Consider the following 24,581-nt stretch of genomic DNA (forward strand, 5'->3'; position numbering starts at 1 on the left):
CTATTCCAATATCATTTCCCAAGTATACTTGAACACTCCTTCCACAGTAACCTGGATGTTAAAAAACAGCAATTCTAGAGTCCATCTCTTGATGTCTGTCTTACCTTCTGAGAACAAGAGACAGAAACCATGGCTGATTTAATCTTGGTTCCACAGAGCATGACCCAGCAGAGTCAGCTTCAGGGAGAGTTTGGAAAATGGTCAACTCATGGGGACAGAGATAGTGCTTGGGTAAAAGGTTTTATTATACAAAAGGCTGACAGGTAAGAAAGATTGTAGGTATCCTAGCTCTGAGTTTGGGAAGAGGTGTCCATTTTTGGAAATATCATATCTTTGCTTGCTTCCTGGGGCTGTCTCTGGTTTTCAGGTTGAATCCATACTGAAAATGTTTTTATTGACTAGTGTTTTGAGACTAGAAATGTACTATGTAGTGTTATGAAGAAAATATATACACACATATACAGAAATACAAAATGAAATTACTTTCTATTCTTCTTTGAGTTACCATACAGCATCCCATTAGTAATTATTTGGTTTAAATTTTCCCAATCATTGTAAAATATACTACTTTTTTGGTTGAGAATACTCTTTTTGAAAATGGCAGTATCCCACAAATTCATTTAGAGTCGTGTCCCAAGGCCCAGTTTTTTTTTCATGAAACTTGACTAAATGACTGTGAATTTTCTTTGGAAAATAAGTTTTCTAACAACAGGCAGGAAAATGTAGAAATTGTATAATAACTTATCTTTTTATCTCTGTGCAGGTATTTAGAATAAATTTGAAAGCGTAAGAGAAAGTGTATGAGTATTTAGAAAGTGGTGATGTAGGATTTAAAGTACAATACTCAGTGGTTGGGTCATTGGCTTTCAGTTAGGGAAAAAATAAACATAGGTCCCAAAGTTTCGATATCCAAAGGAGTTAGAGTTAGGGAATCACTCTCTCAAATAATATGAGGTGTAAGAGTCATAATTTTTGTTCAAAATCTAAGTTTGAGTGGAGTGAGCAGAACCTGGTGAAAAATTATGAAATACTATCTTAAATGGAGCAGCTGGCATGGCCTGCCCTTCTTAGCCCTCCCCATGGTAAATCCTGGCCTCATGCTCTTACATTTTCTCAACAGAAAAATACCTTTTGAGTTTTAATCTCTTTAAGTCTTAGAACTTAATTACTCTTTTCCATAAAATCATGTCACAAAAATAAAGATTCCAAAATTAAACATGTACCTTTAAACCTTTAAACATAGCAGAGGGCTTCCCTGGTGGCGCAGTGGTTGAGAGTCCGCCTGCTGATGCAGGGAACACGGGTTCGTGCCCCGGTCCGGGAAGATCCTACATGCCGCAGAGCGGCTGGACCCGTGAGCCATGGCCAATGAGCCTGCGTGTCTGGAGCCTGTGCTCCACAACGGGAGAGGCCACAACTGTGAGAGGCCTGTGTACCGCAAAAAAATAAAATAAAAAATAATAATAAAATTATACTGTTAATTTTGAGATAACTGTAGATTCACACAGGGTTGCGGGAAATTATACAGGGAGATCCCATGTACTCTTTACTCACTTTACTTCAATGGTAATGTCTTACAAAATGATACTATAATATCACAACCACGATACTAAAATGGATATGTACACATCTTTTAAAAACTATACGTGATGAAAAGAGAAATACACATAAAGTCCTTCATGTATGAAGTTGTTTCAAGGAAGTGCACTTCAATGATTGATTTGCGAGCTGAACCAGCTACGTTTTTATGGACACCAATTTTATTTGAAAGATTAGCTGACGAATTTTGAATAAGGTGACTCAGACTTGGATATTTGGTAGACATTTGTAAAAAAAAATGAAGTGATTTTTTAAAACAGTAAGGAAAGCTGACAGTAATTTTGTTAATTTGACTTTCAAGCAAAAAAATTAGAATATTGAAAAACAAGTTATCTGCCACCAAGAACTTGACAGTTTCCCAATACTTACTCCTTTATGATGAGATTGGTGATGATTTTAATGAATGTGATTTTATAATACCTTATAATGAAATATGTTGATGGAAGATCTGCCTAATTCACTGAACCAATATTTTCCAATTAGTACATAATGCTGCAAAATCATCTGTGGGTATATTAAAGTATAAGACAGACAAATGGATTTCAAGAGATAAAAGCCAGATTCCACATTATAAGTAACCTTTAAGAAATTACTACTTGTTGATTTTTGGTGTATTATCAAAGGATAATGTTGACAATTACCTGAAAAGGCTATTAAAACACTCCTCTATTTTCTAACTATATCTGTGTCAGGCCAGATTTTATTTATGTCAACAGGTTAAGTGCAGGAGCACATATAAAATACCAGCTATATTCTATTAAACTGGACATTAAGGAGATTTACAAAAATATAAAACAATGCCACTCTTCTCACTTTTTTTTTTTTATGGTGGAAAATGTTCACACCCAAGTGAAAGTGAAACACTTTACTTTTCCCCTTTATGTGTGTTGTTTCTAGATGTTTATGGTCTGTAACCCACACTGAAAATACTACACACACACACACACACACACACACACACATCAGAAAAAAAGTTACATGTTATAATACCTAACATACTATTAACATCTATGCTTTATATAATTTAACCTAGGCATAGAAGAAACAAATGCAAAGAAAATACTTAACACCTACTGACAGATATAAACCTACAATCTGATGTATGCTGATCTATCTAGACAGAACACAAACTTGGGGCATTTTCACTTCTAGAACTAAATGATATAATTAATCTCCTTCATGCTTTTGGCTATGTCTCTTTCTGATTATACTTGGCAATTATTTTTTTCTATTTTTTAAATCAAAGAAGCAGCTTTATGCTTTTAATCATTTCTTCAGTGTGTCTTTTATATTTTGTTAATTTCTGTTACTGTTTACTAATCTCAAGCTAATTTCTTTTTATTGTATTGATTTTTCAAGCTTATTTAATCATAATTTGATTTATTTATCTTTTTACTGTTCTGAAATTCATTTCATTTCTAAGTGGCATATAATTTTCATTTTTATTTTCTCTTTTAGACAAGAATTACTGTTTCAAAGAGTGCTTACAAATGGCTAGATGGACATATTCATTTTTACAATATCCTAGTATTTAGCTTTTTATTTTGTAGCATTGTAATCAGTGTATTTTGTGATTTCTTCCATTTTAATTCATAAAGTTCAGTTTTGAATGTGATCAAGCTCTGTAACGTAAAGCAAGTATTTAATGTGTGAGTGTGTGTATATCTATTTTAGTAATATGCCAAAATTAATACAAACGGTTATAAAATTTGATATTTTTCTAGTTATTTTATTCTGTTGTTTTATATTAATCTGTATTTTTATTTATTTATATTATATGTTTAACACATGTAAAATTAAATGTGTGATATAAATGTAGGTATAAAGATTATTAATAGAACAAATGCCATTGTGTTCACCCCAGCAGAAGAAATAAGCCTTAATTATTTTTAAAAACTTAGTACTTCCATTTCTGTAAGTGATATAATAAATTTATGATCATGTTAGGAAGCATTTCTTCATGTATTTCAATCAAATTTTGCTTAACATATTTCAAAGCTGTTTTATTTAGACCTGTAGAAATTAATAACATTTATTCCTGATGAATTTTTCCCTTTAAAAACCCATTCAGTGCTTCTAATTAGTCTGCTCTCAATATTGTTGCACTTGCATTTTTTGGTAGTATTTACTTTTCTCAATTCTTTGTTTTCATCTTGATACTCTTATTTTGTGAATAGAGTGTCCTATTCAACATAGTGCTGGAAGCCATAGTCAGAAACAGTTAGGTACAAAAGAGAAATAAAAGGCATCTAAATTGGAAAGGAAGAAGTAAAACTACCTCTGTTTGCAAACATCATTCTATACACATAAAATCCAGGTGAATCCACAAAGAAACTACTAAGCCTAATAAGTTCAGCAAAGCTACAGAATACAAGATGAACACACAAAAATCAGTTGTATTTTACATATATATAAATGAACAACTTTGCTGTGTACAAGAAACTAACACAACATTGTAAACCAACTATACTTAGAAAAGTATTTTCATACGCCACCAATGAACCATCAGAAAAGGAAATTGAGAAAAACATCCCATTTACAACAGAATAAAAAAGAATAAAATACCTAAGAATAAATATAATGAAAGATGTGAAAAGACTTGTACACTGAAAACTATAAAACATAAAAGAAAAAAAACCTATAAAACTATATAATTTGAGAAGACCTCAATAAATGTAAACATATGCCATGTCCATGGATTGGAAGACTTAAAACTGGTAAGATGTCAGTACTACCCAAAGAGATCTACATATTCACTTCAATTCCTGTCAAAATTCTGATGGCCTTTTTGACTAAAATAGAAAAGCTAGTCCCCATATTTATGGAATTGAAAGGGGACTGAAGTAGCCAAAACAATACTGGAAAAGAAAAGCAAAGTTATAGGACTCCCGCTTCCTGATATCAAAACTAATTACAAAGGTACAGTAATCAAGAGTGCGGTACTGGCATAAACATAAACATGTAGACAAACAGAATAGGATTGAGAGCCCCATTAATAAACCTAAACTGCCATGGCCAATAGAATTTTGATAAATGTGCCAAGACCAGTTAATGGGGAAAGAACAGTGTGTTACACGCATGATGGGACAAATGGATAACCTAATGCAGAAAAATGAAGTTGAACCCCTACCTTAGTCTACATACAAAAATTAATTCAAAATAGATCAACAACTTAAATATAAGAGCTAAGTTGTAAAATTATTAGAAGAAAACAAGAATAAATCTTTATTATCTTCTATTTGGCAGTAGATTCTTGGATTTGACACCAAACATATGAGCAAAAAAAAAAGATAAATTGGACTTCATAAAAATTAAAACCATTTTGCATCAGAGGATATTAAGAAAGTGAAAGGACAACCTACAGAATGGTAGAAAATATCTGCAAATCATATATCTGATAAGGATTTAGTATCCAGAGTATACAAAGAATTCTTACAGCTCAGAACAACAACAATAACAACAAAACCCCACAATTTTAAAATGGGCAAAGGTCTTGGGAAGACACTTCTCCAAAGAATATATACCAATGGCCAAAAAGCATTTAAAAACATTCATCATCATTGGTCATTAAGGAAAGGCAAATCAAAACCACAGTAAGATACCGCTTCACACTTATTAGGATAGCTGTAATAAACAAAAGATGTTGGCAAGGATGTGGAAAATTGGGAACCTTCATACATTGTTGGTGGCACAATGTAAAATCGTGTGGCTACTATGGAAAACAGTTCGGCAATTCCTCAAAAATGAAACATATAACTATATTACCCAGCAAATCCATTCCTAGGTACATACCCAAAAGAATGGAAGCAAGTACTCAAAAAATACTTGTTCATGAATATTCATAGGAGCACTATACACAGTAGCCAAAAGGTGGAGAGCGCCCAAATGTCCATCAACAGATGAATGGATAAACAAGTTATAGTAGATACATACAGTGGAATATTATTCAGCCACAAAGTGGAGTGAAGTACTGTACTGATACGTGCTACAACTTAAATGAATTTCAAAAACATTTTGCTAAGTGAAAGAAGCCAAAAGAAAAGGTTACATATTGTATGATTCCTTTTATATGAAATATCCAAAATAAGCAAATCCATAGACAGAAAGCAGATTAAAGTCTACCTGGGAATGGGAGAGGGGGAATGGATAGTGATTACTTAGTGGGTATGGGGTATTATGAGGTGATGAAAAATTTGAAACTAAGATCGTTTCATAACGTGAATTCATTAAATGCCACCAAATTGTACTTTTTAAAATGGATAATTTTATGTTAATTTTTTTTTTTCTTTTTTTTCGGTACGCGGGCCTCTCACTGTTGTGGCCTCTCCCGTTGCGGAGCACAGGCTCCGGACGTGCAGGCTCAGCGGCCATGGCTCACGGGCCCAGCCGCTCCGCGGCATGTGGGATCTTCCCAGACCGGGGCACGAACCCACATCCCCTGCATCGGCAGGCGGACTCTCAACCACTGCGCCACCAGGGAAGCCCTAATTTTATGTTAATTTTGAATTTCACCTGAAAACAAAAAGTAAATGGATGGAAAAAGATATACCAGAATAAAGTAGACTTCAGAGCAAAGAGATTTTCCAGAGACAGAGAGATACACTACATACTGATAAAAGAAAAACCAGAAAGACGATACCAAACCTAAATATGTATGCACCAAATAATAGAGCTTCAAAATACATGAAGTAAAACCTAACAACTGAAATGAGAAATAGACAAATCCAAAATTATATTTGGGGGCTTTAATCCCCCTCTTTGAGTACTTGAAATAATGACTATACAGAAAATTATCAAAGATTTAGAATAAATAGCAGTCAACAGGATCCAATTGACATAGAACACTCCACTCAACCACAGCAGAATACATGTACTTTTCAAGTACCAACAGAATCTATAACAAAATCAACCATATCCTCGGCTATATGATAAACCTCAAAATTGTTTAAATACTTGAAATCATACAGAGTTTCCTCTCCAACCACAGTGGAATCAAACTAGAAATTAGTAACAAATATAGAAAACTCTCAAACCACTTGGAAATGATAAAGGGGACCTTGCAAACATTAACAGGATACATAAATACTATGAACCACTCTCCACCCATAAATTCAATAACTTACATAAAATGGGCCAATTCTTTAAAAAAACAAAAACAAAAACAAAAACTCTCTTACCAAAACTCATGAGATGAACATAATATGAATATTCCTATAAGTATTAAAGAAATTGAATCTACGAAGTGACACCAACAAGGGCCAAATAAGATGTCCCTCACTTGTATGCCCCCTTCAGCAATAATTTGGCATCCACCCATGAACAAAAGTGACTTTGTGGGGTCTTTGTGATCCAGTGAAACCCCAGTGGAGTCCAAGGCTGAGGAGCCATTTTGATAAGGTTTGTTCATACACAGGCAACTGACCCACCAACCATGGTCCTGGCTGCAGACCAAGAAACGGCTCTGTACCCCCAAGAATTCAGCTAAAGTCCCATTTGACTTTGGTTCTGTCACCAGTACCATACACTAAGGAACCTGGAAGGATGAACGTGCACCTATGCATTGGGTAATAGACCTCAGTCCCAGCTGTAGACCCTGAATTGGTGTGTGAACAAGTTCTATTCCTTTTCAGCCAGGGTTCAGGAGTCCCTGGAGGTAAGCCCACCAAAGCAATCTGAGCTCAGTCAGATTGTAGATTCTGAAAGACTTATAACTGGGCTCCAGGCCATCACAGCCACAGTCCATGAAGTCTTGTTGGCACAGGGACTTTGCAGGAGACATTCCCATCTCTGACCCTGTAGATCCTGAAAGGGCCCTCAGCAGCTACAGTCTGTCAACTGTCCTGAGGGTCCAGGTTCCCAGTAGGAGACACTTCATTTCCATCCCCAGAGATCCTGAAAAGGCCCTATACTTGGCTCCAGCTCCTTCCAGCCACAGTCCATGAGCAGCTCTGCTGGCACAGGGACCCTATGGGAGACACATCTGCATCTCAGGAGATCCTGAAATGGCCCTATGCTTGGCTCCAGCCTCTCTAGCCACAGTCAGGGAGCAGTCCAGCTAATCCAGGGACCTGGCAGGAGAAACACCCATCTGTACCTCCACAGCCAGGTTTGTAGACCTCAATTTTAGCTGTGGAAACTGAAACAGCCCTGGGGCTTGGTTGTAGCCCCTCTCAGCCACAGTCCAGAGCCCGTCCTTACCACCCAGGGGCCCATCCAGTGACTAAGTAGCAGCCCTTCCAGGGACCTGATGGGAGCCACACCCATCCAAATGGTATAGCTACATTGAAAGACAGTTTGACAGTTTCTTATAAAACTAATACTCTTACCATATGATCTAGCAATCATGCTTCTTCATATTTACCCAAAGGAGTTGAAAACTTAGGTCCACACAAAAACCTGCATAGTTATGTTTATAGCAACTTTATTCAAAATTGCCAAAATTTGGAAGCAACCAAGATGTCCTTCAGTAGATGAATGGCTAGATAAACTCTAGTACATCCAGACAGTGGAGTATTTTTCAGCATTAAAAAGAAATGAGTTACCAAGTCACAAAAAGGCATGGAGAAATTTAAATGTATATTACTAAATGAAAATCTGAAAAGGCCATGTACTTCCAACCACATGACATTTCAGAAGAGGCAAAACTATGGAGACAGCAAAAAGATGAGTGGTTGCTAGGGGTTAGGGAGAGGGCTGAATAGACAGGACGCAGAGGATTTTTAGGGTAGTCAAACCATTCTGCATGATACTACAATTGTGGATACATATCATTATATATTTGTCAAAACCCATAGACTGTACAACACTAAAAGTGAATTGTAATGTAAATTACGGACTTTGGGTGATAATGATGTGTCAATGTAGGTTCACCAATTGTAACAAAGGTACCACTGAGATTTGGAATGTGGTAGTGGGGGAGGTTGTACACGTTTTGGAACAGGGAGTATATGGGAACTCTTGTACTTGGCGCTCAGTTTTGCTGTGAACCTAAAACTGTTCCAAAAATTAGTCCATTTTTTTAAATCATGAAAAGTTCTGTCTTTAAAGCATTAGAAATTTAAAATTATACTGGTAATTTTTTTCCTTGAAAATTTGAAACGAGTTCACCAGTGAACTCTCCAAACCTGGTAGCTTCTGGGAGTTAAGCATTTTGATACTTCTTTGATTTCTTCCATAGTTATTAGCCTTTTAGTTTGTTTATACCTTTAGAGTCAACTTTTATAATACAAGCATAACATCTATTTCTAGCAGATATTCATATTTATTTTTATACACTTATACAGATTTATATATGAGTAATAACTCTTGTAACACCTTTTGTATTTCTGGTTATTCCCTCCCCCTTTTTTTTTATTTTTGTGTTTGTGCTTCTTCTATTCTTTTTGATAATATTAGTAGGTGATTTATTTATTTTATTTTATTTTCTAACGCCAGATTTTGGATTGATATATTTATGCTACAGTTTTAAATTTCATTTATTTCTGTTCTTTTATATATTACTTTTTCATTAGTTTCATTATGTTGTTCTCCTACTTATATGATCTGAACACAAATCATAACAGTAGTGTAATATTTTTCCCTTCAGATTTTTACAAATGTAAAATATTGAGTATCAGTAAGATGTCAGGAAAAAGAAGCATTGCCAGATTTAGCAAATAAAAATGCAGGATGCTCAGTTTAATTTGAATTTGTGATAAACAGTGACTAATTTGTCAGTATATCCCAAGTATTGAAACTCGGAGTATATGGCAATCCTGAGCAAGAGGCATTGTCAAGCTTTGTTGGTGCAATTAAGTTAGTATAGTCTTTCTGAAGGGCAATTTGGCAAGATCTAAAGTATTTAAAATGTATTCAGAGAATCTTTTTCCTTATCTCTCATAAGGAAACTCTTGCTCATATGTACAAGTATAATACGTGTGACTGCTGATTGGAGCATTGTCTATAATAGAGAATTCCTGGAAATATCCTCATACTCAAGTATCAGGGATTTTTTTTTTTTTTTTTTTTTGCGATACGCGGGCGTCTCACTGCTGTGGCCTCTCCCGTTGCGGAGCACAGGCTCCGGACGCGCAGGCTCAGCGGCCATGGCTCACGGGCACAGCCGCTTCGCGGCATGTGGGATCTTCCCGGACCGGGGCACGAACCCGTGTCCCCTGCATCGGCAGGCGGACTCTCAACCACTGCGCCACCAGGGAAGCCCGGGAATTCTTTAAAAAGATATGATACTCCCAAATAAAGTATACCCACACTTATAGTTCAGCTCTGTGTGTGGAATATTACCAAGAGAGTAAATTAAGAAAGTGAACGTTAGAGCATTGCTCATGTTTCCCACTTATGGAAATAAACTACCTATGCAAGTGTATATGTGTGTGTGTGTGTGTGTGTGTGTACAAATGCACAGAATTGAAGATGCTCACTAAATAGTTAGCAGAGATTACCCTTGGGGAAGAGATTGACTTGGTAAGGAGTACTGAGGGAAATCTGACTTTTGACTTTATACTCTTTTGCATCCTCTGGATTCTACCCAGCCATAAAATATTAATTAATTATAGTAACTAAAATTAGACAGCCTGCCCATACCAAGGGTTAGCAAGGATCTGGAGGATTTGGAACTCTCACACACTGCTGGTGAGAATGTAAAATGGTACAACTAATTTGGGGAATATTTTGGCAGTTTCTTTAAAAATTAAACATACAGGGCTTCCCTGGTGGCGCAGTGGTTGAGAGTCCGCCTGCCGATGCAGGGGACACGGGTTCGTGCCCCGGTCCGGGAAGATCCCACATGCTGCGGAGCGGCTGTGCCCGTGAGCCATGGCCGCTGAGCCTGCGCGTCCGGAGCCTGTGCTCCGCAACGGGAGAGGCCACCACAGTGAGAGGCCCGCGTACCTCAAAAAATAAAAAAAATTAAACATACACTAACCAAATGATCCAGCCATTTTACTCATAGATATTCACCTGAGAGTAATTAAAACATACATCTAGAAAAAGAGTTTTACAGGTATGCTCCTAGGAGCTTTATTTGTAATACCCCCAAAGTGGAAACAACCCAAATATCCACCAACAGATGCATCTCAAAATAATTATGCTGAGTGTAAGACGACAGACAAAAAAGGAGTATATGCTATATGATTCCATTTATAGAAAGCTCTAGAAAATGAAAACTAATCTACAGTGACAGAATATATATTCACTACCTTGCTACTAGTGATTATATATACTATATAATATATATTTTGAATTATATTGAATATATTTTTCTATTATTCTATATTTACACAAGCCAGGTAATATCAAAATTATATACTTTAAATATGTGCAGGTAATTGTATGTCAAATATGTTGGGGAAAAACCCATTAAAAACAAAAATGCCTTTTGCTGTCCTTATGGAAGATGTTTGTGGTAAATTGCAAATGGGCACACATTCTTTGGATATGAAGTAGAGATGAGCCTTCCCAACTGAGGCTCCCTTCACCAACCAGCTTATCAGGTGTCATGTAAGTAATGCATTCCTAGGCCATCCCAAACCACCTGGCCCTAACTGAATTTTAAGGTTGAGTCCAGGTGAGACCAGCAGGAAAACCATTCAGGTGATAGCTAATCAATCACTGTTGTTTCAAGCCTCTAAGTTTTGGACAGGTTTGTTACACAGCAAAGGATAATTGATACAGTTTTCAATTTCATTCTTTTTCCTCTGTGATCACTTCCCTTACCAACTATATTCTTTCATTTAACCCTGGTGTTGGAAATTTTTTTCTATAAAGGGCCTTTTAATAAAATTTTAGGCTCTGTTGGCCATACAATCTCTACCATACAACTCTCTTCTTGCAGGAAAGCAACCATAGAAAATATATAAACAAATGTGCACAGCTTTGTTCCAGTAACACTTTATTTACAAAATCAAGCAGTGGACTGAATTTGGCTCAGAGGCTGTTTGCTGAACCCTGGTTTAACTTAAAAAGTTGGACTTCAGTATTTCAAAATTAATAATTTGTATCCTGGGCTAACTTTTGTCCTCCAATTTCCACATGATAGCCACAGTAATAATTTTCACAGTTATTGCTTTGATGGAAGAAATTTTTACATGTTAAGGTATGGGGAAGTCATTCTGGCTTATACACGATATGGCTTGAACTTTATGCTAATGAGAACAGCCTGTCTCATGGCCTGTCAAACATGCATTTTGTACATCTCCTTTAACCATTAAAGAAAAGAATACATTTACCAGATTGCTTAGAAGGTCCACTTTGAAGATAGGGATAAATGCCCACCCCCCTCCATGATGTCAATGCTAGTACTCCTTTGAAGATAAGGCTCCCTTCCCAGACACCAAGGTCATGCTGACTCATTATGTATGTGCTAATCTGTCTCTTTGGAAAACTTGAAGGAGTGTAACACTGTCCTTTTGATATTTGTTCTGATAAGATATGAAGCTGGGCTGAAAACCATGCTTCTCTGGAGAAATTTCTTCCTTGGTGGAGGCAGCATTCCTGGGCTACAGTCCTCAGTTTGGTGCAATCAAAACTCTCTTCTATTCTTATTATAGATTATGTATTGATTATTTGCATGAACAGCTTCAGGTACTAAAACAGTGTTCTCTCTACAGTGTTTGTTTTTTATCTAAACTACACTATTGAAAATTGTACACTTCAAACATTCATTATGAAAATTTCAAACATATGAAAATATTTGAGAATACTATAATAAGCCTGCCCATGTACCTATTTCTCAGTTTTAGCAATTATAAATACTTCCAATCTTGTTTTATCTATTTCTCCACCAACATTTTTCCTGGAAGAGTTTAAAGCAAATCCCAGATAACATTTTTAATGATAAATTCTCCCATGTATCTATCTAATATGTAAAAACTTAAAAATACCTAGCTAAGCAGCCTAATACACCTAATAATAAGATTGTTTTTAATGTTGTACAATAAAAAGTCAATGTTCAAATTTCTCCGATTGTGATAACTGCTTTCTCACAGAGAAAAATACTGATCCAAGCAAGGTCCATCTATTGCATTCAGTTCACATGGTCCTAAGTATTTTGGGTTTGTTTCTTCCATAACAGTTCTTCTCCTTCCATTTTACTCCATATCCTTGGTTTAGCAAAAGTTTAAATATTCTGAAACAAATTCCAGACATCATTAGACGGTTAATACTTCAGCATGTGTCTCTGAAAATTAGACTTATTTTTCCTCCTTGGCCGCTTCCCTGGTTACCTAACAAAACTAACAATAATGCCCCAACAAAATCTAATTTTCAGTTTAGGTTAAAATTTACATAATGTTTCTCAAAATGTCTTTTGCAGGTGACTTGTGCAAACCAGAACCCAGTTAAAGCCCACACATGGTATTTCAGGTATGAATTGTCTCTTAAGTCTTTTTGATTTAGCACTGTTCTGACCTCACCATTTAACAAATTTCTTCGTGAAACGGACTTGCTGCAAACTAAGACAGTTTCTGTGTGACCTAATCCTGAATTCTAAGTGAACCCCAGATATCGGGACCCTAATATGAGGCATACGAAAGAAAAACATATTCATACCTCTCTGCCTCAAAGGCCTACCTCCCGTCAAGGTCCTAGCTCCCCACTTTCGCTTCCGGGGAGCCTGCAGTCCACCCGCCCTCCATCAACCCACCAACCAGCCTGACGCACAGGCGCCTCGCGTACTTGGAACTAGCTGCCGGAAAGGGGTTTCGAAACCGGCCTTTCCTGCAGCTGGGGGGCTCAGAGGCAGCTTATTATTTATTTTATTTTATTTTATTTATTTTTATTTTTGGCTGCATTGGGTCTTCGTTGCTGTGCGTGGGCTTTCTCTAGTTGTGGCGAGCAGGGGTTACTCTTCGTTGCGGTGCGCGGGCCTCTCATTGTGGTGGCTTCTCTTGTTGTGGAGCACAGGCTCTAGGCACGCGGGCTTCAATAGTTGTGGCACGTGGGCTCAGTAGTTGTGGCTCGCGGGCTCTAGAGCGCAGGCTCAGCAGTTGTGGGGCATGGGCTTAGTTGCTCTGCGACATGTGGGATCTTCCCCGACCAGGGCTCAAACCCGTGTCCCCTGCATTGGCAGGTGGATTCTTAACCACTGCACTACCAGGGAAGCCCTCAGAGGCATTTTAAACTCATGTGGGTGCTGGAGGCTCTTCCTCTGACTGGAGTACTGGAAGTTAGTGCCACTGGCCTTGTGGCCCCTCTCGACTCTCGTTTTTCCATCAGCTGAGGTCTGGGAAGTGCCAGCGTGTTCTGCAATCCTCAGCTTCATTTTGCGGCCTTGGACAGGCCCCTCTTCAGCTGGTACAGAAGGCCTTTCTCCCAGCACCTCTCATTTCTTTTCAGTTCCTCAGATCTGCGTTTTGGAGGCTATGCTCATCTCTGGGAAAGCTCTCAGGGAAACGTGAAAATGGCTGATAGGCTCAGGAGAATTAGAAGAAAGGTGGGTATTTACTGAAATTTCACCCTCACTGTCCTTTGGTACATCCATTTCCTTCTCCTGCCCTGGACACTGCCTTGTGGTCAGTCTGAACTGCTCTGATCTTGGAGCCTGCTGGGGCAGCTCTCTCTGCTCCATCCGTGTGGCATTTCACAAAGTGGTTTCCTTTGAACAGCACAGATGGAGCATTTAAAGAAAAAATAGGTAGGTAACTAATAAGGACCTACTACATAGCACAGGGAACTCTACTCAGTACTCTATAATGGTTTATATGGGAAAAGAGTCTAAAAGAGGAGTGGATATACGTATATGTATAACTGATTCACTTTACTGTATACCTGAAACTAACATAATATTATAAATCAACTATACTCCAATAAAATTTCTTTTAAAGTATAATAAATCTAAGTTAAATGATAAACAAACACACAAACAAAAAAATAAGGATGTCAGTGCTTAAATGCCAGTGGTGGTTGATGTAGGAGGAGGGCAGAGGTATCAGAGACTCCCGTGGGCTGGAGAAGTGTGGGAGGACTTCCAGGGGGAACGGGCAGACTGCCTTCCAGGATTTGGTAGGCTAGAGAAGACATGCCAGGGGGAAAGAGGAAGGCAGGAAATACACTGCCCTTGCCAAAGTTTTGGAGAGTGTCATGGCCTGTGGGCTTATTTAAGGTTGATTTTTTTTTTTTTAAGCAAACCAGCTGAAGATACAATAGCTGTACACATGTCCACCAGGGAGGGACTTGGTTTGATGAAAACAGTTATTAAGTTAGAATGAGTTTTCAGCGTTAATAATAGGGAATTTTCACCTAAAAATCTGGATAATCTGTTTCTCTGTCAACAGGTCATTCTTACTGTGCTTGGTCCACATTCTGGGTTGGCGAAGTTTCCAATTAGACGTGGCCTGCCAAGTCCACAAGTGGTAGCAAGTTCCACTTCCTACCTTTCCCTTTGCTCCGCTGGACACTGAGGTGGAAACCACTGACCAAATCCCTCCCTCCTTGCCTCACTCCTTGACTTTCCCCTGCCTGGCCTGGGAAGTTCTTTTTGGATTCACCACCTCTTAGCTTAGGTGGGCACAGGTCAGCCAGAGTCTGAATGCCAGGCTGGAGTGGGGACTGTACCTTAGAGTAAGCTGTGTTTTGAAGGTTTGTGATAAAGGCTTTGATATGCTTAAATCCATGATTTGGGTAAAGATACTAAAGGGGCCAAAGGACAAACTGTCTTACCCTTGGAATTGGTTTGATGAAATTAACTTACCTGGATGCATTTAACATTTACTGAACAAGTACGTAGATAGCATGCTAAGCACTTTTGTACTGATTATCTCCAGAAAAGATGCACTGTGGTTTTGATGTGGAGTGGTTTACTACTCATATCTCCCTTGATTATACTATGTTCAGATATTTTGCAGAGAAAGCGCTCTTCACTTGATTCTAATTTGCTTTCTGTGGTGGAGATTTACATGTTTTTAGACAGGTTAAAACGAATCAGTTTAGATGTCAGCCAACACTTATAGCTCAGAGTTCCTCATTTGTATGATATTTCATTCTTCTTTTTTAATTGAAGTATAGTTGATGTACAATATTGTATTAGTTTCAGGTGTACAGCAAAGTGATTCAGTTTTTTATATATCTGTATATCTCTCTATATACGTTTTTCATATTATTTTTTATTATAGGTTATTATAAAATATTGAATATAAGTCCCTGTGATTGTTTCTTATCTATTTTATGTATAGTAGTTTGTATCTGTTAATCCCATGATCCTAATTTATGCCTCCCCGCTCCCTCTCCCCTTTGGTAACCATACATTTGTTTTCTTTTTTTTAACATCTTTATTGGAGTATAATTGCTTTAAAATGTTGTGTTAGTTCCTGCTGTATAACAAAGTGAATCAGCTATATGTATACATATATCCCCATATCCCCTCCCTTTTGTGCCTCCCTCCCTCCCTCCCTATCCCACCCCTCTAGGTGGTCACAAAGCACCAAACTGACCTCCCTGTGCTATGCAGCTGCTTCCCGCTAGCTATCTATTTTACATTTGGTAGTGTATATATGTCCATGCCACTCTCTCACTTCTTCCAGCTTATCCTTCCCCCTCCCCGGGTCCTCAAGTCCATTCTCCACATCTACGTCTGCGTCTTTATTCCTGTCCTGCCCCTAGCTTCTTCAGAAGCTTTTTTTTTTTTTAGATTCCATTTATATGTGTTAGCATACAGTATTTGTTTTTCTCTTTTTGACTTACTTCACTCTGTATGACAGACTCTAGGTCCATCCACCTCACTACAAATAACTCAGTTTCATTTTTTTATGGCTGAGTAATATTCCATTGTATATATGTGCCACATCTCCTTTATCCATTCATCTGTCGATGGACACTTAGGTTGCTTCCGTGTTCTGACTATTGTAAATAGAGCTGCAATGAACATTGTGGCACATGACTCTTTTTGAACTATGGTTTTCTCAGGGTATATGCCCAGTAGTGGGATTGCTGGGTCATATGGTAGTTCTATTTTTAGTTTTTTAAGAAACCTCCATACTGTTCTCCATAGTGGCTGTACCAATTTACATTCCCACCAACAGTGCAAGAGGGTTCCCTTTTCTCCACACTCTCTCCAGCATTTATTGTTTGTAGATTTTCTGATGATGGCCATTCTGACTGGTGTGAGATGACACCTCACTGTGGTTTTGATTTGCATTTCTCTAATGATTGGTGATGTTGAGCATCCTTTCATGTGTTTGTTGTCAATCTGTATATCTTCTTTGGAGAAATGTCTATTTAGATATTCTGCCCATTTTTGGATTGGGTTGTTTGGTTTTTTTTTTGGTATTGAACTGCATGAGCTGCTTGTATATTTTGGAGATTAATCCTTTTAGCCATGGCAATCAGAGAAGAAAAAGAAATAAAAGGAATCCAAATCGGAAAAGAAGAAGTAAAACTGTCACTGTTTGCAGACGACATGATACTATACATAGAGAATCCCAAAGATGCTACCAGAAAACTACTAGAGCTAATCAATGAGTTTGGTAAAGTAGCAGGATACAAAATTAATGCACAGAAATCTCTTGCATTCCTATACACTAACGATGAAAAATCTGGAAGAGTTATTAAGGAAACACTCCCCTTTTTTTGAATTTTATTTTATTTATTTTTTTATACAGCAGGTTCTTATTAGTCATCCATTTTATACACATCATTGTATACATGTCAATCCCAATCTCGCAATTCATCACACCACCACCACCACAACCACCCCGCCACTTTCCCCCCTTGGTGTCCATACATTTGTTCTCTACATCTGTGTCTCAATTTCTGCCCTGCAAACCGGTTCATCTATAGCACTTTTCTAGGTTCCAAATATATGCGTTAATATGCGATATTTGTTTTTCTCTTTCTGACTTACTTCATTCTGTATGACAGTCTCTAGATTCATCCACATCTCTACAAATGACCCAATTTTGTTCCTTTTTATGGCTGAGTAATATTCCATTGTATATATGTACCACATCTTCTTTATCCATTTGTCTGTCGATGGGCATTTAGGTTGTTTCCATGACCTGGCTATTGTAAATAATGCTGCAATGAACATTGGGGTGCATGTATGTTTTCAAGTTAGAGTTTTCATCTTTTCCAGATATTTACCCAGGAGTGGGATTGCTGGATCATATGATAGCTCCACTTTTAGTTTTTTTAAGGAAGCTCCATACTGTTTTCCATAGTGGCTGCACCAATTTACTTTCCCACCAACAGTGTAGGAGGGTTCCCTTTTCTCCACACCCTCTCCAGCATTTATTATTTGTAGACTTTTGAATGATGGCCATTCTGACCCATGTGAGGTGATACCTCATTGTAATTTTGATTTACATTTCTCTAATGATTAGTGATGTTGAAAATCTTTTCATGTGCCTGTTGCCATCTGTATGTCTTCTTTGGAGAAATGTCTGTTTATGTCTTTTGCCCATTTTTTTATTCGGTGGTTTGTTTGTTTTTTGATAATGAGTTGTGTGAGCTGTTTGTATATTTTGGATATTAAGCCCTTGTCTGTCACATCATTTGCAGATATTTTTTCCCATGTTGTAGGCTGTCTTTTCATTTTGTTGATGGTTTTCTTTGCTGTGCAAAAGCTTTTAAGTTTGATGAGGTTCCATTTGTGTAGTTTTGCTTTTTTTTCTTTTTAAACATCTTTATTGGAATATAATTGCTTTACAATGGTGTGTTAGTTTCTGCTTTATAACAAAGTGAGTCAGTTATACATATACATATGTCCCCATATTTCTTCCCTCCTGCATCTCCCTCCCTCCCACCCTCCCTCTCCCACCCCTCTAGGTGGTTACAAAGCACAGAGCTGATCTCCCTGTGCTATGCGACTGCTTCCTACTAGCTATCTATTTTAAGTTTGGTAGTGTATATACGTCCATGACACTCTCTCACTTTGTCCCAGCTTACCCTTCCACCTCCCCGTATCCTCAAGTCCATTCTCTAGTAGATCTGTGTCTTTGTTCCCGTCTACAGCCATACCACCCTGAATGTGCTGGATCTCGTCTGTATTTTTGCTTTTATTTCTTTTGCCTTGGAAGACTGATCTAAGAAAATATTGCTATGATTTATGATGTCACAGAATGTTTTGCCTGTGTTCTCTTCTAGGGGTTTTATGGTATCATGTCTTATATTTAGGTCTTTAAATGATTTTGAGTGTATGTTTGTATATGGTGTTAGAGTGTTTTAATTTCATTGATTTAGATGTAGCTCTCCACCTTTCCCAACACCACTTCTTGAAGAGACTGTCTTTTCTCCATTGTATATTCTTGCCTCCTTTGTCACAGATTAACTGACAAGGTGTGTGGGTTTATTTCTGGGCTGTCTATTCTTTTCCATTGATCTACATATCTGTTTTTGTGCCAGTACTACAGTTTTGATTACTGTAGCTTAGTAATATAGTCTGAAGTATGGAAGGGTTATGCCTCCAGCTTTGTTCTTTTTCCTCAGGATTGCTTTGGGAATTCTGGGTCTTTTGTGGTTCCATGTAAACTTTAGGAGTATTTGTTCTAGTTCTGTGAAAAATGTCATGGGTATTTTGATAGGGATCACATTAAATCTGTAGATTGTTTTGGGTAGTATGGTCATTTTAAAAATATTAATTCTTCCAATCCAAGAGCATGGGATATCATTCTTTGAATCATATTCCATTTTCCTTATCAGTGTTTTATAGTTTTCAGCATATAAGTCTTTAACCTATATGAAATCCCCATGAATTAAGACAAGAGTTGAGTCAGAGTAAATGACAGTGAGCCAGGAACTATTTTCTTTGAGGAATGATGGGATTTGACCCTGCAATTTATAGAAGACTGCATGCAGGTCTGTACTATAGCCCACCCTCATCTCTCATGTGTAAGGATTTTAAAGCATTCAGTGTGTATCATATACATTTTTGTTTTTGATTGAATCTTCAGTTTTGTTTGTTGTTTGCTATTTTTTCTTATGTGTAAAAACTCTATGTTCTTTAAAATATAGTAAAATCTGAAGTAGCTAAGGTAGAGTTTAAAAAACTAGGATTATTGCAGACACTCAAAATTACCTTTCTTGGAGCTACACCAGAAACACTACTATAGACAATCCTTAAATTAAGACTTTTTATTAATGCCCTTAATAAAAAGTTTTCTCTGTGATAAAAGTGGCATACACAATCATACTCATAAAGGGTTTCTCATTTTAGAGGTTGGTGAATTTCGGGATGTTTCCATTGACTTCTCTCAGGAGGAGTGGGAATTCCTGGACCCTGCTCAGAGGGACTTGTACAAAGGTGTGATGTTGGAGAACTAAAGCAACCTGGTTTCACTGGGTAAGTATATCATTCTTTCTAAACTCAAAATAAGAGTTCCATATTCCTTTGTTTGCTACGTTATGACTCGGGGGGAAATTATGATTTGTATGCCAGTATGTTTCCTATACTCTGAAGCTTTAGGTGCTTTGTGGAATTAGAAATGGGCAGGTTCATGTTGCCTGTTTCATAATGTTCAGAATGCTGGGACCTTGATCTTACCTATTCTTCAGATGATTTTCTTATCCTTATTTGGCCATTAGTTTTAAATTTTTGATTTATATTAAGTCTCCTTAAGCATGGTAAAAATTCTGATTTTGAACATCCATCCCATGGTGATTCATTTTGAGAACGTTGGACATGGGTCCTTGGAATCTGCATTCTGATAGAGTTGGCTGGGGATAGTATTGTGTGAAAAAGAATTCTAGGGTAGCTATAACTCTCCTTATTCTGGGTTATCAAAGCATTGCTTCCCAATTCTGGGAAGTTCATAGCATTGATAAGTTCTTTTTCTTCTCTCAAGCAGGAACCAGAAGGCCTAAACCATCTGTAATCTCCTTACTTGAGAATGGGAAAGAGCCATGGCTGGAAGAGAGAATGGTGACAGGAACCACAAGCTTAGGTAAGTGAAAAGGAGTGAGGCAGGAGTAACACATCAGCTGATCAGAGAGGAGACCTGAGGTGAAGTGTCAGCTTATATTTTTTGACCATCTAAAGGAATCTTACTGTTAACATCTTTGGAGAAATTCTTCTCTTAGGTGGTTCTTATCTCCAAATTACAGTCTTCATATTCCTTTTCTGGTAATCTCTTTGCTATGTAAAGCAATATTCTTTATTTTTGGTGTCTCACAAAGGCATTACTGCGTACTATTCCAGTAGCTAAATTTAAAAAGTTTTTAAAAAAATGCTCCACAGAAAACTATGTAGTAGAAGAGGTGAATTTTTTAAAAATTAATTAATTTATTTTTGGCTGCGTTGGGTCTTTGTTGCTGCGCATGGGTTTTCTCTAGTTGCAGTGAGCGGGGGCTACTCTTTGCTGCAGTGCGTGGGCTTCGCACTGTGGTGGTTTCTCTTGTTGAAGAGCATGGGCTCTAGGCACGGGCTTCAGTAGCTGTGGTGCTCGGGCTTATTTGCTCCACAGCATGTGGGATCCTCCTGGATCAGGGCCCGAACCCGTGTCCCCTGCATTGGCAGGCAGATTCCTAACCACTGCGCCACCAGGGAAGTCCCGAAAAGGTGAATTTTTATACTTCAGCATTATTTACTTTATCTATTTCACCCATATGTTTCAATTAGGAATTTCAGTGTCAAAATTTCAGCAAACAAAAATTAGTTTAAATAATGCATAATTTTTTGACTCCTCAACCTGTTAGATGACAGAAACTGAATTTCTGTCACATCTGGAAAAACCTAAGAAATTCAGTATTTCTTCAGCCAATTCAGGGTCTTTTCACCACTCCCTTCCCCACACAGTTAGGCTCTGAATTTACCTAGATTGAACTCATAAAATATAATAACATGCATTTAATTTATCGGGCTATTATTTTAATGTAATCCATTCACATTGCTCTCTGATGACATCTGTAGGAGCCATCTGATCCTTATTTATCAGTCTTCAATCATCACAGCTATAGCCCTTGTTCCTAAATCTAGGACTTTTATCAGTTCTGTTTCTACTGTACTTCTCAAACATTATCAGAAGCATGAGAAAAACTGGCTTCTGGCCTAATGCATGTAGGATCTCTGCAGACCTATAATGTCAGGCCTTCCCTGCCTAGACATGTCCATAGCTATGTCTTCTCTACTGAATTGTTCACTTTATGAGTTGGGGAGATTCTAGGCACATCATTGTCCATTCCTGGGGAAGAAAACATTTCTTATTTAAACCCCAAACACTATGTGGCTGTTTTATTATTGACTTAAAGTACTTACCTTGATGGTTATAGTCGTGTAGGTTTAACCTGCATGCTTCATTCAGATTTCTGTTCACTCATCAAGTACATAGCTTCATTCAGTCAAGGGTGAGCGGGAAAGACTGACTCTGCCAGATACCCGTTCTCTTAATGCCTTGGGATGCAGCAGGGAGAAATTACATTTGTAAATCTAAAGTTGAGCCTTTTGGATTGTGTTCCCCTGGTTCTCTTATAAGAATACGCTCTTGATGTGCTCTAAGACCCCTGGCATTTTGTCCGAGAGGCAAAGGCTCATTAAGTCTGAGAAAATGGTAGTGATAAAATCATACTGCTTAATATATTGTGGTATTACCCTGGCACACATAGATGGGATCCTTAGAGTTGATGTAGCATAGGATCACAAGAGAAAAATGGTGAAGATGATATGACTGTCTCAGTTTAGAAGATGGAGCAAACAAACAAAAAAAAACAGGAGAAAGAGCATGATAGGTTCCTGAAATCACATTTCTGCTCTCTGGAATAAGGAAGTGATCAGCAATGTCACAGGTTGCTGACATAAGGAATGGGATGAAAACATGTTTATGTGACTGTGATGAAAACTTGTGGCTGTTGGTGAGTTTAAATTTTTCATTGTTTTGGGAACAATGCATATATGTGTGACTTTTATACACACATGCACACTTTTTTTTTTTTTTCTGTGGTACGCAGGCCTCTTACTGTTTTGGCCTCTCCCGTTGCGGAGCACAGGCTCCAGACACGCAGACTCAGCGGCCATGGCTTACGGACCTAGCTGCTCCGCGGCATGCGGGATCTTCTCGGACCAGGGCACGAACCTGTGTCCCCTGCATCGGCAGGCGGACTCTCAACCACTGCGCCACCAGGGAAGCCCAACATTCATACTTTTAATAGGCATTCCCTTTAAGCTGGCAATCTCATGTCTAAAAAGTTCTCTTAGACAAATCATCATCATGCATAAATATATGACACAGTGTTTTTGTCCAAAGTGTTTTTATAGAATCAGTCAATCAAAGTAAATTCCAATAATGCAATGCTATATCCTTTAAATACAGTGATGCTGATCTATAATCAATTTCCATTGGAATGTGTCCATAATGTACTGTTGAGTATATGACCAGTTATAGACTGTCCATATCTGTCCATTCTGTCCACACACGATATAAGTTTGCCAGTGCACATATACATACCCATATTGCTTAAATTCATTTCACTTTTGGTCAACATCACTTATTGCTTTGTTGGGATTTTATGTGGTTTTTTTTTTTTAACATCTTTATTGGGGTATAATTGCTTTACAATGGTGTGTTAGTTTCTGCTTTATAACAAAGTGAATCAGTTATACATATACATATGTTCCCATATCTCTTCCCTCTTGCATCTCCCTCCCTCCCACCCTCCCTATCCCACCCCTCCAGGCGGTCACAAAGTACGGAGCTGATCTCCCTGTGCTATGCGGCTGCTTCCCACTAGCTATCTACCTTACGTTTGGTAGTGTATATATGTCCGTGCCTCTCTCTCGCTTTGTCACAGCTCACCCTTCCCCCTCCCCATATCCTCAAGTCTGTTCTCTAGTAGGTCTGTGTCTTTATTCCTGTCTTACCACTAGGTTCTTCATGAAATTTTTTTTTCTTAAATTCCATATATATGTGTTAGCATACGGTATTTGTCTTTCTCTTTCTGACTTACTTCACTCTGTATGACAGACTCTAGGTCTATCCACCTCATTACAAATAGCTCAATTTCGTTTCTTTTTATGGCTGAGTAATATTCCATTGTATATATGTACCACATCATCTTTATCCATTCATCCGATGATGGACACTTAGGTTGTTTCCATCTCCGGGCTATTGTAAATAGAGCTGCAATGAACATTTTGGTACATGACTCTTTTTGAATTATGGTTTTCTCAGGGTATATGCCCAGTAGTGGGATTGCTGGGTCATATGGTAGTTCTATTTGTAGTTTTTTAAGGAACCTCCATACTGTTCTCCATAGTGGTTGCACCAATTCACATTCCCACCAACAGTGCAAGAGGGTTCCCTTTTCTCCACACCCTCTCTAACATTTATTGTTTCTAGATTTTTTGATTCTGACTGGTGTGAGATGATATTTCATTGTAGTTTTGATTTGCATTTCTCTAATGATGTTGAGCATTCTTTCATGTGTTTGTTGGCAGTCTGTGTATCTTCTTTGGAGAAATGTCTGTTTAGGTCTTCTGCCCATTTTTGGATTGGGTTGTTTGTTTTTTTGTTATTGAGCTGCATGAGCTGCTTGTAAATTTTGGAAATTAATCCTTTGTCAGTTGCTTCATTGGCAAATATTTTCTCCCATTCTGAGGGTTGTCTTTTGGTCTTGTTTATGGTTTCCTTTGCTGTGCAAAAGCTTTGAAGTTTCATTAGGTCCCATTTGTTTATTTTTGCTTTTATTTCCATTTCTCTAGGAGGTGGGTCAAAAAGGATCTTGCTGTGATTTATGTCATAGAGTGTTCTGCCTATGTTTTCCTCTAAGAGTTTGATAGTTTCTGGCCTTACATTTAGGTCTTTAATCCATTTTGAGCTTATTTTTGTGTATGGTGTTAGGGAGTGATCTAATCTCCTACTTTTACATGTACCTGTCCAGTTTTCCCAGCACCACTTATTGAAGAGGCTGTCCTTTCTCCACTGTACATTCCTGCCTCCTTTATCAAAGATAAGGTGATCATATGTGTGTGGGTTTATCTCTGGGCTTTCCATCCTGTTCTATTGATCTATCTTTCTGTTTCTGTGCCAGTACCATACTGTCTTGATTGCTGTAGCTTTGTAGTA

The 24,581-nt window shown here is 37.8% G+C and overlaps 1 protein-coding gene across 1 annotated transcript in view; it reads left to right on the top strand.

Moving 5' to 3' along the window:
* Positions 1–129: 129 nt before the first annotated feature.
* ZNF527 (zinc finger protein 527) overlaps positions 130–24,581 on the top strand; it is a gene marked incomplete at its 5' end in the record, with an annotated part of 46,212 nt that continues 21,760 nt past the window's right edge. Inside the window, 3 exons of the mRNA XM_079906636.1 lie at positions 130–263; positions 19,701–19,828; positions 20,373–20,468. Coding sequence (XP_079762762.1) covers positions 130–263; positions 19,701–19,828; positions 20,373–20,468 — 358 coding nt within the window. The remainder of the gene's footprint in view (positions 264–19,700; positions 19,829–20,372; positions 20,469–24,581) is intronic.

The sequence above is a fragment of the Stenella coeruleoalba genome, assembly GCF_951394435.1.
Source record: "Stenella coeruleoalba genome assembly, chromosome: 20".
Lineage (NCBI taxonomy): Eukaryota > Metazoa > Chordata > Mammalia > Artiodactyla > Delphinidae > Stenella > Stenella coeruleoalba.